The sequence below is a fragment of the Centruroides sculpturatus genome, unplaced genomic scaffold (assembly GCF_000671375.1).
Source record: "Centruroides sculpturatus isolate CEXI.00-Female unplaced genomic scaffold, Cexi_2.0 scaffold430, whole genome shotgun sequence".
In the NCBI taxonomy this organism is placed as follows: domain Eukaryota; kingdom Metazoa; phylum Arthropoda; class Arachnida; order Scorpiones; family Buthidae; genus Centruroides; species Centruroides sculpturatus.
In genome coordinates, this window is record NW_019384725.1 from 20698 (window position 1) to 41076 (window position 20379).

General features: G+C 30.3%; 1 protein-coding gene across 1 annotated transcript; it reads left to right on the forward strand.

Moving 5' to 3' along the window:
* Positions 1-3897: 3897 nt before the first annotated feature.
* Positions 3898-17843, forward strand: LOC111628115 (actin-related protein 2/3 complex subunit 4-like). The gene is made up of 3 exons (XM_023371841.1): positions 3898-4005; positions 17435-17553; positions 17624-17843. Exons 1-3 carry the CDS (start codon positions 4003-4005, stop codon positions 17841-17843), a joined length of 342 nt encoding a protein of 113 aa, XP_023227609.1. The 5' UTR covers positions 3898-4002.
* The last annotated feature ends 2536 nt before the right edge of the window (positions 17844-20379 follow it).

Below are 20379 nucleotides of genomic sequence, written 5' to 3' on the forward strand. Positions count from 1 at the left end.
TCCACAGTGGATATTTTGCAGGTTGTAAATGCAGAAGACAATTTATTTTTCAAATTCCAAACTTGAGATCTCAAAAATAAAAAAATAATCATAAATTAGCAAAAATTTTCTTTTTGCAAAATTTAAACGTTGATACATTTGCAACATGTGTTCAAAATGCATCACCAATGACACCTCACAGTTTCTCATTGTTGGCATCTGATGTGTTTTTTTTTGTGCTGTTTGATCATGTTACTTTTTTTGCCATTTGGAAAGGTTCCAAAAGAAGACAAAAGATTTTTCAGGTAAGTCTTAGTCTATATTCAACCTAGATGTAAGGATTTACTTAATAACCCATGGAGAAACGGTCCCAGAAGACATCCTGAACAATTGTTCAATTCTCGATTGTTTTCACTTTCAATTTGAATCTTTTAGATTTAATTGTGGATCTGTGGTGAGCATTTTCTTTTCTTTTTTTACATAATTTAACTTTTTGCTTTCACTTGATTAATTGTAAAATTTTTTTACCATATGATCTTTGAGTTGATCCATAGAATGTTCTCATGTCCATCCAAGTGAAAATGTGCCTCATCAGAAAATCAAGCATTGTTTAGTATTACCTCATTATTTCGCAGAATCTGAGCCTATTAAGTTGTCTAAACTTACACTTGTCCATAAATTACGTCGGTACTTTTCTTGAAATTTTTACTCTCCCTCTCCTCATTGTCCCAGTTTGTCTATGTTTCTGTAACCCCTCTCCTTTTTGGACGTCCAACAAAACTCAACCCCCTTAAAACCTTTATTACTTTATGGGTAATAAAATGCATAAATTATGTAAAATTTAATGAAATAAAAGGGCGTCCATTGAAGTTCAACCTTTCCCCCTGTTAAATTTGTCATAACTCCCTCTCTCCCTTCCAGTGTGAACATCATTTATTGAGAGCTCCAAAACAAAGATCAATGAAAAGCATTCTATTTTTTGATCTTTATTTTCAACTGTAAATTGACAACATAATAATTTTGTATGGATACAAATTCATTTTTCAATATTTACTGTACCGAGCGTCTAAATATCCGAAATTCCTACGTAGTCTGCCTTGAGCAAGCCTTCGCTTCCAGAAGTATATATAATAGATTAGATATAACCTTACTTGGTTAAATACATCACTGACTGGGGGCGACTTCATCGCCCACGACCCTCAATGGCACTCAGCCAGCTAACGTAACACCCGGCGAGGTATATATATATATAAATAACATCAACATAAAGCCCGATTGGTATAGTAGCCCGATTGGTAGTCTGCCTTGTTGATTTATCAGGGCTAAAGTCCTAGATATAAAATGTAAAGCATCTCGTCCGTTGCTAAAGCACTCACTATCTTTAAAGCTTGTAAAATGCAATCTTTCCTTTAAAAAGTAATTTTCTTTTAAAAATAGCCGCCAATAAATTCTTTTTTGTTTGTTTGTATACGATAACACCACACGTTCACGTGAGACGAGACTAGACAGAAAGGAGTCCGAAGAATCCGTCGAGCGTAAAAAGCCTTGGTTGTAAAGGTTGTTTTGCTGCTGGAAAAAATAACCTTTTTTTCTGCTGAGCCTCCTTGCACGGATTTCGACTTTCCACCGAATGTGACACAGCCACTCGGAAGTGACCTTTTACCCGAATATGACACTTTCACCAGGCTACCACTTAATCGACTGGACTTGACTTTCCATCCAAATTTATGGACAAATACTTCGACACCATTCGAGATTCGTTCCTCCACTTCAGTTAAAGTGCATAGAACAACGACAGTGACGTCATGTCTATCGTGGCCAAAGTAACAAGGAAACCTTAAGCAAAAAAACACATTGCAGTCGATATGTGTCCAAAGCAGAATTACTTCAACAATTAAAATTGGCGGCCGGATGGCCGAGCGGTCAAGGTGGCAGCCTACCGCTCTGGGGGACCCGGGCGCGAATCCGAACGGGTCGAAAAATCCCCAGAAATTTTTCGGGGGGTGGTCCGTTCGGATATGTCGGGCCCCGTCCCTCACCACCCAGCAGCCCCATTGTGGGCCTGGCCGAACCCATAATGGGCCTGCAAAAAGTGGCCCTCTTAGTGCCCACAGGGCGGAAAGAGTTAAAAAACAAAAAAACAAAAAATTAAAATTGTACATGGAATTTTCACGATTGTATGTAAATTTTTATATTTAATAAAACTTATTAAATTTCATATTAACTGTTTAATAATTATTTAAAGATTAGATATTTATCGAAGTTGCGAATTTTTACATTAATTTATAATTAATAATAATGTTTCCTCTACTTAGTAACAACCGGTCAAACATAACTTGTTTGACGGGTTATTCGCTCTGTTTTTCGCTTTCGCTAGTGAATCGCGCTCAGTGTGAACTAAGCTTTAAAAAATCCAAGTTCGATTGATATGGGATTCGAACCCGACCTCTCATATCTGAAGGATTATCGCACGGAAAGACTAATATTTAGAAATGTCTCAAAAATTCGACCTTTATTTATGAAAATAATTTATATTCATTGACTCATTGACTCAATCTTTTAGTCAATTCACTGAATTTTTCCTTAAAACAGAACTGTTTTTTAATATATAGTTGGTTTGCTGTATGTTATATTAACAATGTAAATTCGTCTCTGTAATCCAAAACACACGCTTTGGTAGACGTATCTCACAGCAATTTCTGGTTAGCAAATTTAACTTTTATTTTTCATTGAACTACAAATATATTTCGGGTTGGTATAATATACTCCAACCCCTCTTCAGTGCTAGTTCAAATAAACAAAAAGTGTTAAAACATGACTATGTTATATTACATTAAATGAAACAAACCAAAAAACACTAAAAACACTTACATTTTTTCATTAAGTACACAACAAAAATTGTTTCTTATTTTGCTTTTTCACAAATTAGGAGGTAGGAGGGTAGACCGTTTACAAACATCAATTTATGTTTTAACTTAAATACTATGCATACCATATTAATATGTAAAATACAAAATAAAGATTGCTATAGTTTAACTCGAAGGAAAAATTGATACTAAGGACGGATGAATTCAACGTCTGTTCTCCAGATGTCCAGTCTGCAAGGTGGGGACTTTTCACTCCTCTATCCCCTGACCAAGTGNTTAATTTTTAAAAGTTTGTGTGTACCACTCCCCTTAACCCCACATCTGCAATGGTCATAAATTCGGAGAACCAGGGGAAGAGATCACTTGGTCAGGGGATAGAGGAGTGAAAAGTCCCCACCTTGCAGACTGGACATCTGGAGAACAGACGTTGAATTCATCCGTCCTTAGTATCAATTTTTCCTTCGAGTTAAACTATAGCAATCTTTATTTTGTATTTTACATATTAATATGGTATGCATAGTATTTAAGTTAAAACATAAATTGATGTTTGTAAACGGTCTACCCTCCTACCTCCTAATTTGTGAAAAAGCAAAATAAGAAACAATTTTTGTTGTGTACTTAATGAAAAAATGTAAGTGTTTTTAGTGTTTTTTGGTTTGTTTCATTTAATGTAATATAACATAGTCATGTTTTAACACTTTTTGTTTATTTGAACTAGCACTGAAGAGGGGTTGGAGTATATTATACCAACCCGAAATATATTTGTAGTTCAATGAAAAATAAAAGTTAAATTTGCTAACCAGAAATTGCTGTGAGATACGTCTACCAAAGCGTGTGTTTTGGATTACAGAGACGAATTTACATTGTTAAGAATTGTTTTTATCTATTAATTAAATCGGAGTCCGTTAAATCGAGCGCCTATTAAACATTTTGGTTCCTTATCGTTAAAATGATTTTTTAATAAATAAAATTTTATTTTATAATTATTTAGTTTTAAGTTAATAATATTACTTGAAATATTAACACATAAAAAATATATAAAAAAATAAATTATATATATATTTTTCAAAGTTTGACATTTGTTAACGACAGATGGCGATCTTTGTGGATTAATCAGAAGAGGCGAGTAACAAGGGAGTGTTCTTTACTGTTAAATATGGTAAATGTCTATTATTTACTTTTATTCGATACTTTATATAATATTGCATTAAAAATTTGATGTATAACCGATAAAACTCGTGAAAATGATCAGAGTAATGGTATTTATATGTATTGGTTCAATTGTACAGATTAAATTTAGGTGAAATCATCGTTAATCTTTGGTAAAAACGTCATGGAAGGAAGTGATTTTGTTTCATAAATCACTTCATTTAATGAGTGGTGACCATATAAAGCTCAATAGAACTCGTGTATTATTTTTTGGAGGAAATTGATTTAAAACTATAGCTAGATTTTTCCAAATTAATATGACATTTCAAATTTACATTGCTCTGTTTTAATCTTCAATTAATATTATACACAATATACAGCACTATAAAACATTAATGAAAAGCTTAATTGATTACTTTTCTTCCACACCTGCCATTAATGATGTCAAAAGAATTTCATAAATACTATTACTCCTAAAAGGTGGTATTGTTGAGTTTTTAAAAATTTGAACCATTACGGCTGGTAAAAACTAAAATGTACAATTGTATTACCGTCGACGAATAAAATAAGCCAGTTTGTGCTTTTGGAACATAAAATGCTGTTTCTCGTAAACTACAATCTTCAAAAAACAGCACACTTATAAAGCGAAAGTGTATAACTAAATAATTGACACTGTCGACAGCCGAAAATGTTCAAGCAGTAAATTTGTGTTTATGTACTGGTAATTGCATTTAAGTGTCAATTATTTAACTACAATCTTGTTTTCCTGTTTTTTTAATGAAGCAAAACTCTATTAAAACAATAGCTTTGGGCCAGTTGATAAGTGCAGTTGAGAGATCATTTTGAATTATGTTTGCTTACTGTTTTAATGCTACTTTGTTACCAAGTTTGGTAACAAAGTAGCATCTTATTGGAAAGTTTTAACTAAAAAAGAAAGATTTTTTTTTTTATGGATACATTCTTTATTTGCCATATATTAAGCTATGTTCTTGAAAAATATTTTTAAATTAAATCTAAATGCTGCAGTATATTAGGCCACTTAGTGTCTTAAATAGCATTGCTGTAAAAGATTGCTGAAGCAATCTTTGATTGATATTCTGAGTAAACCAAAATAGAAACTTATGCTAAGAATATAATATTACGAAGAAAATAAATTCAAATAAATACCGGAATAAAATGATTGGAAATTAATGCATGTAATTATTAGATACAGAGAAGAGATTGTAGGATGCATAATATAATTGTTCCACTTTCATATTATTATTTGTTAATAAGGAAAAAATATATTTTAGAAATTTAAAAAAAAAACTTTTTCAGTTATATAAATGCCAATAAGTTGATAAATTTTTAAAAATTATTTTGGATATCATTCAGTGTTTATTCTTAATAAGTACCTGGCCCACCTCTTTAAAAAATTATTTTGTATATTTTATACTAGCAGACCCCACCACGCGTTGTTATGGCTCAAAATGTATCTATTATAAATGTATAACACTTCCTCGTGGGGAAATTTTCCGAAAAATCCCTTTTTAGTGTATATTCTCTTGATGTACCCTATTAAAAAAAACCACATCTAAAATAGTATAAATAGAAGCCAAGTTCTTCACAATAAGTCTTAATCCTGTCCATCTCCTCCCAGTGGGGGGAATTTTAACATGTATATTATATAAAAACACATGCGTATTCGAATGCAATGTTGTGTCAAAATTTCAAAGGAATCGGTAGGAACAAACGAACATTACATTTTTATTTATATAGATAGATAGAAGATGATCTGCTTTAGTTCATCCTCACAGAAAAGCAAACTTAGGTCGTCGTACTCATGGAGTTAGCGTCATCTGTTGGACATAAAAGCCTTAATCCTAGATGATATCTTTTAATTTATATGAATGTTTAACGGAATAATATAATCCTATGTCCACCCTGAAGTTCCATTCTAAATATTGGTGAAAGAATTTTTGAAATCGGATGAGTAGTTTCAGAGATTACTTTCTATATCCAAACTTACAAACTTTACCTCTTTATAATATTAGTATAGATTTGAAGTATGTTTTTCAAGTTTGCATTACATAAACACAAATGTACAGGTAACCCCCGTATAACACGGTAGTTACGTTCCAAAAAATTGCCGTGTTATACGAAACAAAGAACTAGTACGAAAAGGAGGGTTTGGTTCCAAAAATTAAAAAACATGCTACTATATTTTCATAATTAAGATAAATATCGTTATTAAAATTTTCTTAAGTGATACATATTAATATAAACAATGTTTTCTTTGTCATCACTAAAAGCACTATTAATCGAGAGCATTTTATTTTTGGCAAGTTATCGTTATCCTCTGAGCATTTTTCTGCATTATTTTCAGATTCATGCTTTACCTTTTGCAAAAAGTGTATGTAATTTTAGATTGCTTGCTTCTAGTTAAAAGATCTTTATAAATTTCCTTATATGGTGCTAAGCACTTATGGAATAAGGGAAAAACATCTGGCAACACCAGAAGCAGAAGCGTCGAGATCTGGCAAAATTGAAACAATTTTCGCGAAGGACCATGTGTATGGAGACGAGAAAAGAAAATTTACACACTGAAGTACTAATAGTTCACGAAAATAATAATTTTCGTGAACTATTAGTACTTAAGTATTTAAAAATTTATTACATTTCATGTTGTACGAGGGTTTTACCCATTTCTCGAACCGTGTCAGAGTGAATCCGTGCTATAAAAGTATCGTGTTATACGGGGGATGGTACCAATTCTCGAACCGTGTTAGAGTGAATCCGTGCTATAAAAGTACCGTGTTATACGGGGGATGGTACCAATTCTCGAACCGTGTTAGAGCAAATCCGTGCTATAGAAGTGCTGTGTTATACGGGGGTTACCTGTATATGTAGATAAAGAACTACTAATATTTTCAGTGTTAAAGATTTTATGGTCACGTAATAAGTTCAGGCTAATGGAAGATGACCCGAGTTTAGATGGTGATTGATCAAATTTTTATGATAAAAGAAATGACTCAATCATAAAATCTTTTTCTTGGAACTATAGTTATGTAACTAAAATTTGAGAAGTATATTTTTAATTTTTTAAACAGATGATGGCATTTTCACAACTTAACATTTAAATTGTTAAAAGGCATCTTGAAAACAATTTTTTTAATCTGTTAAGTCTTGACAAAGCTGGTTTAAAAGTAACAAGTAATACAATAAATAATTCTAGGCTTTAACATTATTGACTTGTTAAAATCTGGCCCAAAGCTAGCTTAAAACATCTTATAATATGATATTCTAGTTTTCTAAATACTATTTATTTGGATGAATACTTTCAATAGATATTTTATTTTTAATTTCTATACATACACTATGTAGAACATATTGCAAGAAAGCATATCTTCTAAACTAGTGATTCCCAAACTTTTTTAAGCCACTGCCCTCATGGTTCCATAAAGTTCCATAAACCCCCAACTATATCCCAAGGCCTCCTAATCCATTTTCCCATGTGTGAGAAAGGCTTGGAAATATTCTTAGGAAAACTTATATGAACCTCACACGTTGTGTCCTTACAAAACATTGTTCTCAACATCTGGAAATCCCATTAAACAATGTTTTTTCCTACCGTTTTAACAGAGAAAAGGGAAAGGTTGTCAGTGATCCCAACCTTTGCCTATGGCACCATTTATTACTCTGTTTCCAGTATTCCTCTGCCTCCTCCTTGCTTTTTGCTCTCCTGGATTTACTTACTGTCCATGGGGATGGTAGTACCCACTTTGGGAACCACTGCTCTAAACTAATGATGAGAAACTTTTTTTGGATGAGGGCCACAAGGGAACTTCATGGGTTTCTGACGGGCTGCATACATTTTTTTTTATGGAGTTGCAGGCTTTAAGCCTGCTGAGAACCAACAAATACTCCATAACTGCCAGTATACTGAAATAATATATGCTAATGATATGAGAACTAACTTTGTTATGTGTAGTTTATTCTAATATAAAGCCAGACAATCTGTTGAATTATTATGCTATAATAAGGCTAATAATTTGATAGGAAGTAGTTTATCTAGAGGTAGTTGGTTAAGTTGTCATCTCATGATAATTTTTCATGAATCTTTTCTTCCAGAAATTCTAAATTAAAATTATCCTGAGATGGTGGCTTAACCAACTACCTCTAGACAGATTACTTTGTATCTAATCGAATCGTTAGAATCCAATAATTTGATAGATTGTCCGGCTTTAATCAAAAATTGGAGTTGTTATTTATTCTTATCAATTTTCACCAGTTAAGTTTAGTTTGAATGCTGTTTATCATGAATATCTGTTTAATTATGGCACAAAACAGAAAACAGGAAGATAGAATTACATTGCAAAGCCCAGAGCCTCATATTAGGAGGACCTTGTGGGTTGTGAGTTGCTCATGATTGCTCTGAACACAGCAAAAACTCATTAAAACAATAAGAATTATGAATACATAAATTTTATTTTATTGGCTGTTAAAGTAACAGAGGGACTTTAAGTATTATAATTGGTCAAATTTTGACCCTTCTAGTTTTTGTGTTTTTTGATGTTTTAATGTATCCAAACATCCAAAAACAAAAAAATCGGAACAAACTTCCATGTATGTGTATTTTGCTTTAAATCAGGACCCTATGGCCAAAAAGTTTTGAAATATGGCAGGAATACTTCTGTATATGTGGCATTGAAGCTATTACATTTTGGAGATTATAAAGTCAAGAGGATAGAAGGGTAGAAATCACATCTTGAGTGGACTCAGACTTAATGAAAATTTTACTTGTTGGCATTACTGATTATGCATTCGTATGACTGTACACATACATGTTGGATGCCTTTTTTTAAACACCTACAAATGTTGGCATTTACAGTTTTTTAAAACACTCTCCTAATATCCCCCAAAAAATGAGCTTTTTGCCTTTTACTTTTCTGGCTGTTATATATATATAACAGAGGGAAATATGGCAATCAGTCAAAAATGATCCCCCAGAATTTTACATTTTTGGACTCAGGACCTTGAAATGTTGAGAAATTCAAACAAATTTTGGGAGTAATTTCTGTATGTATGGATGTTAGTGTGTGTGAGTATCACACTTTTGTTCATCCTCTTTCAAGCTTAATAACTCCTGTGCATTTTGTCAAAAATTTCTGAAATTTTGCAGGGAGGTTTGTTTATTAGAAGGATTGATGCTATTAAACTTTGGTGGTTAAAGGTCAAGGGGGAGATAAAGGGGATTGTGTGTATCTCCAGTAGGTTAGACTTAATGACAATTTTACATGTTATTAGAATTTACAATATTTTTTAAAACCCATCCCTGTCCTCAAAATTAAGCTTTTTGCCATTTTATAATAATTAAAAATATGAAAAGTTTTTAATAATAAAATATCAACAGATGGTGCAACACACAATTTTAAATGTTGCTAGGAAAGTTAAGAAACTTATTGCTAGATTTTTTTCTAACTTTTGTAATTATAATTGAAAATTATCAGACTTCCTGGTCCACTTAACCTCCTCTTCAAGTGCAAAGAAAGGCATGTAAGTCCTTACTGTCTTTTTTGATATGAGAGAAGTCGAAATATGAAAAATTATCTACTTCGCAAATAAATTGGGCAATATACAGCAGAAAACTCTTTAGAATTATGCAGCATAAGGACAAAAAACATAACAGCAAATAGAACAAACTGATATATGGATAGCTAAATTTTCCAAAGGAAGGTCATTGAAATATCAATAACTGAATAATCTAATTTAAAATTTAAATTAAATTTTAAATTAGATTATTAAAATTAGAAATTTAAAAAATACTTTTAGATAAACTTCAAAAATAAGGAAATTCATATGCATATCTTCAGAAAAATCAAACATTTTTTCAATGCTCTTAGTTCTTTATTTGCATATTAAATGTTTTTGAAAATAAAAAAGATAATTATATATATATATATAAGTATTCTCACAGTTCTTTTAAAATATCATTTTTAAAAGAACTGTTTCTGTAACTTATTCATTATTTGCCAAATGCCAAGCAAACATTTAGTAAACACCAAGTAGTGGTGATGGTTTACTTGTGATGTTCAGTATTTGATGTTTCTCAGTTCTTGTCAGTAAATTGTGATGAATCAAAGGAGATGAATATTTGCCTTCATGTATTTGTGTTGTCTATCCACACATTGCTCATATTTATATATTTTCTTGTTTTTGGTCATCAGTATTGGTCATTTTAATCTTTTTTAAACTAGATCTAGTCTTTTATTTTGAATTTAGTTTATTTTTTTTTGCTCTGGTTTATGGTTTAAATATTTTTTTTTATGTAGTTTCTTCTAGTTATTTTTGAAATATGGTTTTATTATTTTGTTTTTTAAAAAAATTTTTTTCTTTTCCATGTTCACATTTTTCTACATTGGTGAAGTGATCCCATCTATTTTTGAAATATGGTTTTATTATTTTGTTTAAAAAAAAAATTTTTTTTCTTTTCTATGTTCACATTTTTCTGCATTGGTGAAGTGATCCCATCTATTTTTGAAATATGGTTTTATTATTTTGTTTAAAAAAAAAATTTTTTTTCTTTTCTATGTTCACATTTTTCTGCATTGGTGAAGTGATCCCATCTTCTTCTTTTAGGTTTTTTTCCATTAATAGATATGAACTACTCATAACTATAAAAGCAGCAACACAAATTATTGTTTGAGAATTGTCCACTTTCTAGATTGCGGAGAGACATTTGCCAACCATCAGTTTGTTGCAGCTTGGCAAATAGTTGTTTGTTTGTTTGTCAAGTGACAAACAGTTCAGTAATAGTTTGGTGGAATGCAAATATTCGGCATTTGGTGAATTGCAAATGTGTGGACATGCCCTTAGAAATTCTTCATTTTTCTTTAATTTGAAATATCATAGACCTAATTTGTCAGTTTAAAATGACTGTTGACTATTTGGGATATTTACCTGATATTAATTGATTAATCATTTCTATGTCATTGTAATTTCCTTTCTTGCTAGTATTTTTTTCACTATTTTGTTGATTTTTTAATTATAACTCCAAAAGATTTCACATCAGTCTTAAGAATTCTATCTTAAATAACTATTCTGTTTAATTACTTTATTTGATTATTTATTTAATTAATTTTTTTTCTCTTTAATATTTAATTTAAAAATTTAATGTATAAAGTGAGTCATATAATTAGGAATGTTTAAATTCTGTCAAGGCTATATCAAATTATGAAAGGACTTTTTTCTGCATTCAGCTGCATTTGATACATAGCTATATTCTGTTATCTGAATACAATGTGTGCCTAAAAATTATTCACTTATCAGTAATTTGGATATCAGGAAGTTTTTCAACTTTAGTAGAATACATACAATGCCATTGAAACAAACAAAAAAAATTCTGGGAATGGTATTCTCTTCCTTTTCACATTGGCTGCCACCACATTTTGTGGTGGTGCTAGTGAAATGTAAATAACATGGCTATGAATTCAGGATAATGCATATAGATATCTTTTAACTTTGTACAGTAATACCCTGACTTATGCAAACCCGGAGTTATGCGATTTTCAAATCTCGTCGATTCGTCTTTTGTTTGAGTGCCACGCAACTCTTGATTACTCACTCCCCCCACACTACTGTATTGTTCAGCTTACATGTTCGTATGTGTCATGCGGAATCCACACATAGCTACAATTTATTTTGTGTTATTTATTTCTGTGTTTGTTATATCTACAGAGACTCGAGAGACTCTACTATGTCATCCAAACGAAGTAGAACTAATTCTTCTGCATCAAACAAGAAAAGAAAAACTTTATCTTTGGAATGTAAAGTTAACATTGGGTATGTTCATAAAGTTGAATGAGTTAAGCGAGAATGAAGTCATCGTTATTCCTATTTCGTTAGACTTTTCGAACGATTCGTTACTAACGCGTTTAACTCGTTTGACTTTACGAACATACCCATTATTAAAGACTTCGATACAAACATGAAAATTTGTGAATTGGCAAAGAAGTTTGATCTACCGGAATTGTCGGTCAGAACAATTATATAAGGCAAAGAAAAAACTCTCAAAGCTGTGAAAAATGCTCAATCTTTAAATTCGAGCATCATTCATAAACGTCACAGTATTATCGCTGAGATGGAAACAATGTTAAAATTATAACATTTTTTTCTAAATTATTGTTTTCTTTAGTCTCTGGTCCCAATTAAAAATTATTTGTATGTATTTATATGCGAAATTATACCCCGACTTATGCGAATTCGACTTACGCGGTTACCGCTCGGTTCCACCTATCGCGTAAGTTTGAGGTATTACTGTATTAAAACAATGGTTCAATATTGCTCTTTGTCCCAGTGTAAATATAAACAGAGAGATTATTATAATGAACAGAAAATTCACTTTCACAAGTTTCCAGTAGAAATCAAGTTAAAAAAGTTTCAAAGTTAAAGATTGGAAAGAAGGTACAGTGAAGTTGATGATTGTCTGCTCAGCATGTGAATAAAAAGTTACTCAGTTTAAGCTGTGAGTATTATTTGTCATACTGTATATAAAAAAGGCACTTTCAAAAAGATATTACAGTGATTCTTAATTTGAATATTTTTAAATAAGAATGTGCTCTGTTACTAGAAGTTCAAATAAGGAAGGTAATCACGTGCCTTTCCGAATTATAATTTATATTCGTGGAGATATGTTGTGCACATCTTATAATAATCTCGTGTATTTTATAATCACATGCTGTTTCTAAAAATAATTTTAACTAGTGGATATACGATGTGCGCATCCCATAATAATCTGGTGTATTGTATACTAAATTACGATTCATCATCTAATAAATACTCCCACGCTGTTGAGAGATTCATTTCTTCTTTAAGATTGATGCAGGTTAGTTTGCGATTTGCTTTGTAAATTTTCATCGCTTCCAAAGTTCTTAGATGTTCATGATGACGAGTGGTGCGGATGACCCGTGCCTCATTAAAAATCGGGGTTATGTCTGGGTTTGTTGCATAGGCTGTCGTATATTTGTTGTGGGTGATGTCTGCTTTATGTTCCTTTATTCTGGTGGCTAACGGACGCTTAGTGGACCCTATGTAAATTAGTTGTCTTTGCCATCTATCGTCTATTAAGGGAATGGTGTATATTCCCGTTTATTACAGTGCTTAGGTTTATTACTAATTTCATTATTACTTCTAAAATTTCAGTAATTCACAAATCTACTTTCAGCTTTTTATAAAGCAATGTTACTTTTATTCAAACAATTCTTTTACATTTTTTTTTTATAATTGCAGATAAGTAATATTGAAATATGTGAGGCAGGTTGAATAACTTTTCAATAAATTCCATATCCTTATTTACTTTGATCACAGCAATTTCTTTATCAAAACTTAAAACAGACAAACGTGTCATTCCCACAGACCTAAAATTGCAAAGCATTTAATTTGAGCATAACAACTGCATTTCTTTGTAATACAGTATGTCCCATACTTAATTAACTGTAATTAACAAATTGTATTATATAGGATTAGTTTTACTTGAATTATTCTTAATTCATCATGCTAGTAGTAGTATAACTGTATAACAGATATAGACCACGGATATCTGTATAACAGATACCTTTTATTTTTGTAAATTTGAGGAGATGGTTTAGTAAAGATTAAGCAAATAACTAACTAATCTTTACTAAACAGACAAGTAGGTAGGTACTGTACCTAAATACTATAACAACCAAGTTTTTAGATTAGTAAGAGACCACAAATGAAAATTGATGAACTATTTATGGTATAGCAAATGAACTTCTTAGCAAATAGGATCGAAAATGTTCACTGTTTTGTAAACACGTATCACTGGAGTTTCAAAACATTTTGTGTGATGAATTATATTTATGGCTATTGAGTAATTTATTTTTTAGTCCTTTTTCCTATTTAAATCCTTTTCATTCCTTTTATTTTTATATTGCCTTAATTTTCAATTATGAGAATAAATTACTCAGTTAAAATAATCCTGAGCTTATGTATAATCATTTATGGCCATTTTCATTGTCCATTTGTGGCCAACTATCTAAGCATTAAAATGTATGTTATCTAGGAGATAAATTTGTAATCCAATTCTCTATTGTAGTTTTAGCAAATGAAAGACTAATAAACTTAAGGATTACTACATTGGCTTGACATTATATGTATGTAGAGTCTTGATATTGTCAGCATTAGATACAATAATCATTGTGTATTAATTGATATACCACTACTTCCCATGGGTGACTATACCATTTTTACTAGTGCTTCCCATCTTGGCACTTGAAAATATTACACTTTTTTCACCAGTCAATATAAAAAAATTAAAACTACACTTTTTCAATAAAAGAATACTGAATATTATTGAAATTTAATTTAATACACTAAATACATAGCAAATACACTGATTTAAGATAAAATAAAGCAATTAAATGCTCTAAGTAATAAATTAAAACATGAAAACAATAAATAAAATACATAAATACTGTATAGTAAAATGAAAACTGCATTTGCTAGTTGCACACAGTCAACTTCAGCATCGAAAACATGGCCTCCAGATCCACAGCATGTGAACCACTTTCATGTTTCATAAGTTTTTTTTTCACCTCAATTGTAGATACTAGAACCTTCCTCTTAGACTTTGTTGCTTCTATGAACTTCTTTCATGTCATGGTTAATAGGTAGGGGTTTTATATATATACATATACATAAACACACCAAAAGTAAAGCAAAAGAAGCTCAAGGCAAGAAATGCTTTCATACTAAGAGCTGATGAACTGGGCACACAATAGATGGCATTTGTGCAGGAGCACATTTTTTCATTGTGCATGCAGTTCAAACATAGAAACATCATTCAAACTCTGGGTCAAATTTCTCTTGAATTTAGTGTTCAAACTCTGAAAAAGTTACTCATTCAAAGTACAAAGTACCTCTGTTTATATTTTGTCTTTTACAACAGATTGCATCATTATTCATAAATTGTTCCTATTAAAGAATGAACAGTTATTTATTTTGACATCATCACAATGCTGGCTGCAATTTTTAATTAATTTAATTTAAAATATATGCTCTCCACTTCAAATTAGTAGTGACTTGCCCCTGTACATCATACTTTTTCTTTAACAATAGAGTCATGCCAACCATCTACCTAACACCTTTTGGCGGAGAATTTTTAAATTGAAATAACATGGCTTTCAGTTTGCATTAGAAGTTTGTACTGTATATAGTTAATCAGTTAATGGATTACATCGGTTTTAAAATTTGTACATTCCAGTTTATATTGTATCTTGAATATGTAAACCAGATGATGACCATTGGATATGGTTTAAAACATTTGTTAGTCATTAAAGTTTTCTTGTGTGGATATTTTAGTTTTATACTTGTGTGTTCATTTTATGTTTACATCCTATTTATTCTGGATGTAAACAAAATGATTGCAGTGCGTTTATTCTGTAGATTAGCAAAGAGCAAGATGGCTGACAATTTCTGATTCCGATGTGGATGTTCTTTATTTAGATTATTTAAACAAAAGTTTATCCTAATCCTGGTAGAATACTTTTGGAAACATGAGATCGTACAACACTGTATAGTAATTTTAAATTTCAAGAATCAGTTTTGATTTAAAAAGCTAGTTTTACATTAATTGTCAGTGTTAAATGAATCTCACTTTAACATAATTTTTTTCATTAAAGTACTTTTATTAAAATATTATGCATAGTGTCTGCCATATTTACTAATATACATTTTATCTACACTCCAATCTATTCCACACTTTCACTTACTCATTTGTTTTTCTATTCCATCTTTACTGTTGCTCTCATTAACACAACTGCACAATAAAAGTTTCTTGACTAACTCACTGATAGCTATCTGCTGAGTCAAAGTAACTCAAGCAATGAGCATAGCTTATTCTTTAAATTAGTGACAAGATTATATTCCATAAATGGTTTTATATAGTTTACATAGTAACTTGTGCAATTAGCCCTAAATCATTTTTTGTTTGTTTGCAGGATTTGGACTCTTGTACAATTTCAGCTGCTGAGCAAAAATTTTGAGCCATCATACTGGTGCTTTTGGCCAGTTTTAAATAGTCATTTGTGAACATTAAATATTGTCTGTTTTCTGTTTAATCTATAGTTTTGACAATAAGAGTTTTTATCATTTTTCTTTTAACTTTGAATGTAGACTTCTCTATAGAATGCAACTCTATTGCTTAAATCTTGGACATTTAACTTTCATATACATTTTAGGAACACATTATATCTTTAGTCTGGAGCTGCCTGTATTATATCAACAATTGCTTGCAGTTTTTTTTTTTTGGTAGCATCACTTCCATAAGGCAGTGATTTGCTGCTTATTTTTCACATGTAATTGCCATTCCTTCAATTTGATATTTCTGAGAAAACCTATAATGTATCTTTTCTGCACATGCCAAATTCCAACAACATACATTGTTAGTTTACAAAACAGTGCCCTTGACTGGATTCCCATGGGGGAGCCCTTCAAACTTTGTGATATCATGGGCTAATGTGAAACAAGTTCAGCTGGAAAGGAATGATCAGAGTCTGGTGTTTCTCAGAAAATGATTTTTCTGTAGTTTTTGGGCACAAGATAAACTGCAAAAACATTTAAATTGTTGACACTCATATTGCCCCAGGCTACCTTACAGAGACAAACTTACAAGGTTGTAGAAACTTGCAGACCATACGTCATTACATCATGCATAGCCAACAAACATCCATGACAACACCTCTACCTTTTGTGACAATCTTGAGGGACCTCTACAATGTCATTTTGATAACATCAGGACAGAAAATTGCCACATTTTACATGTGATCATGTGACAATAAAGAAAAATTGTACATGACTGCATGTGTAAGGTGGCAATTTTCCATAGTGGTTTTTTTTGAAGGCCTGTGGTAAGCAGAAAAAAGTTTACAACTGAAATTTTTACACATTAAGAACATGGAAGTACAACTCAATTTGGTGAAAAATGCCTACAAAAAAAAAAACTAGTAGCTGCTGAAAATTGCCACTATGGCATGCAATCACAGATTAATTATGATGTTAATCAAAAGTAATGTTGAAATAAATCTGCAAATTGCTTAATTTTAGCAATAGCTGATTATTTTTAATGTTATTTGTATGTGTATATAATTTTTTCTAATAACTATTGATCAGAAAAAATATGTACAAAAATAATTATTTAACAAAGGTTTAATGAATTTTGTTGTAAATAATAAGTTTACTATTTAAAACCTGAAATTCATTCTGTACAATGCAAACTTTCATAATTAATTTTTTATTCACTTTTTTTGTCTTATTTCAATATTATATTTTTAAATTCAATAAATATTTCTTTTGTCATTCTTAATATGGATTATTATTCTGACAAAACTTCACCAGATTGCTAATTTTTTTTATAAATTTTACACAAATTGTTTGTTTAGGCTGCAACACTTCGCCCATATTTAACAGCAGTTCGGCATACCTTGAATGCAGCCATGTGTTTAGAGAACTTCTCATCACAAGTAGTTGAAAGACATAATAAACCAGAAGTTGAAGTGAGGTAAAAATAATTTTTAAAAGAATTTATCCAAAATATTTAAAAGTTTCATATTTCTATATTTATATTACAGAAGTAGTAAAGAATTATTATTAACACCAGTGGTAATTAGTAGAAATGAAAAGGAGAAGGTTTTAATTGAAGGCTCTGTTAATTCACTTCGTATCAGCATAGCTGTCAAACAAGCAGATGAAATTGAGCGAATTCTTTGTCACAAATTCATGAGGTTCATGATGATGAGAGCAGAAAATTTTATTGTTTTACGGAGAAAACCTGTAGAGGTATTTATCTAATTTTGATTTACTATAAAAATATGTTAATAAATAATTTACAAATTTAGATTATTATTATTAAAAAATCTTCTAATAATGTTATCAACGTTAAACAAAAATAATATTGTTAAGTTTTTTAAATAAATTACTAACATTGAATGGAAAAAATATGAATCTAAACTTTCCTTATACAGAAGAAGACAAAAGTTTTAATTTAGTTTTATTTACTTTTTATTTATTTAATTTTTTTATACAAGGAATATTACAAGATTCAATAAATTTTTGTCAATGCAACATTGAATCATTTATTCATCTGAAGTTTGAGTTTTGAGTTAATAATTTATCAAATTTCAGATTTATTACATAATTCTTATAATTTAAGCTATAAATTTATTTTTTGCTTTTGGAAATTTGTTTCCAAAAGCAAAAAAATATGAGTAATTCCGTATGTATGATAACTTCATTTGATAGCAACATTAGTTATAGGTTTTTAATATAGTAATTAATTATTATAATAATTACATTGTTTATAAATAGAAAAAATATCAAAAACAAAAAATACTAAATTTGAAAAAAGAATTATATTATTTCTCAGTATATCGGGTATACTCGAAAGACATATAATATCAATTATAGACAACAATAAAAACAAAAAGATGTAATAACAACAATTACATGAAACCCAATCTAAATGACAAAACAGATATTAATAACAATTCTTTAGACTGTTAAATAGACTCCTAAATTGCACTGGTAAATTAAATTAAACAGCTATATAGAGAAGAAATGCCACCTTTACAAATAATAAATACATCAAGTATACAAGAAATTAAAATGCATACAAAATAACTAGAATACTAATAGATTTTAAAATCTTGAATAATAAAACAAAATTTTGAAAATTCCTTCAGAACAGATGTGAAATACTTTTTGGAAATAAATTAAAATTAAAGTATTAAATAATCAGATAACATTCTTTGACAAAAAATTTGCACACTGGCACACTGAGAAGCAAGTGTTGGAATTGAATGAAACTTTATGCATGTAATGATAAAGATGGAAATAATTGATTACAATATCATGACAAATGTGCTGTTTAATTAGAAATAACTGTACAGTTTAATATTTTAGATAGTATCTTATAGCACCTCCCTCTGGCATCTATATATGCAAAGATATTGGTCTGGTATACAGAGTTAGAAATGTTCTATGATGTTTTGTGATATATTTTCCCAAAGATTTTGTAACTCTCTCCAGATTCTGCATACTGATTGTTAGCTGAAGTTGCTAATACCAGCATGTCCCACACATTAAGTATACATGATAAATCTGGAGCCTGACTGGATCAAGAAAGTATGTCCACATCACGGATGCACACATGAGAAATCTGAGTTATGTGTGGACAGGCATTGTTCTGTTGAAAAATGATTCATTGTAGAAGTGCCATGAAAAGCAACATGAGGACACAAAATCTTTTGCTTGTATCAATTAGAAGTCAGTGCTCACTGTCAATGCACATGATTGCTATTAATGGAAACTGATCACATAGGAGAGTTCTCTATACCAGTGTTGGCAGAATTGCATGTAACAGTGAAGCTGGGATTTTGGCATATCCCAGTCTTTCTCTATACTCAGATAAGGTGGTGATTTGTGCCCACCTAGAAGAGAGATTCATTACTAAAGAAAATGTGTTGCCATTCCAAGACCACCCATACTTATGACATACTACTGCTAGTGTCAGTGTGTTAATATAGTCAGTTAAAAACATCATGAATTCAGTCCTGCTTCTGCAAATCACCTTGTAATCATTCAGGATGATAACCAGTTCTTAACACTTCCCTAACTATCTCTGGGCAGTGGAGAGAGTTCAATAAAGAAATACTTTGATAGTCTAGCAAATTGACTTTATTTTATTGAAAAAATATTTTCAACTATTATTTAATGGTCATTCTCTGGCCATATATCAAAAATGTGGAATAGAACAAATTTCAAAACATTTAAACTTATCATTGTTTATAAGAACATATGTTTTTTCAGTAGAAGTGATTCATAATTTAAGGAAGGCTCCATCCTACCATCAATAGATTGTGCTATACATTAGATCAGCATTTCTCAAAGTATGGGTCATGTTAAAATTTTAATGGATTGTAAAATTATACTATCTTTGCAGAAATAATTGTAATATTGAAATATTCTCAAAAAACTAGGAACAATAGATGCATCTGTTAAGTACTGAAAATTTTTTAACAACTTTTTTCTTATAATTGTTGTTGTCTTTAGTAATAAAATTAAGATTAAAGAATATGTGTAAATGAAATAGATTTCTTTTTTCTATTTTGAATATTTTATGTAAGGTCATAGTCATAAAGCTATTTAAATTGCAATGGTTTTGAAAATATTTTTTGTATATTCAAACTTTTAGGTTTATTGTCATACATAATAATTTATAAAAAATAAATGACTCATAAATTTTTGCACAAGTGGATCAATAAATAATTTTTTTGTGTGACAAAATTTTCTTACAATCTGAAAAGTACATTTTAAAAAGGTTTCATTA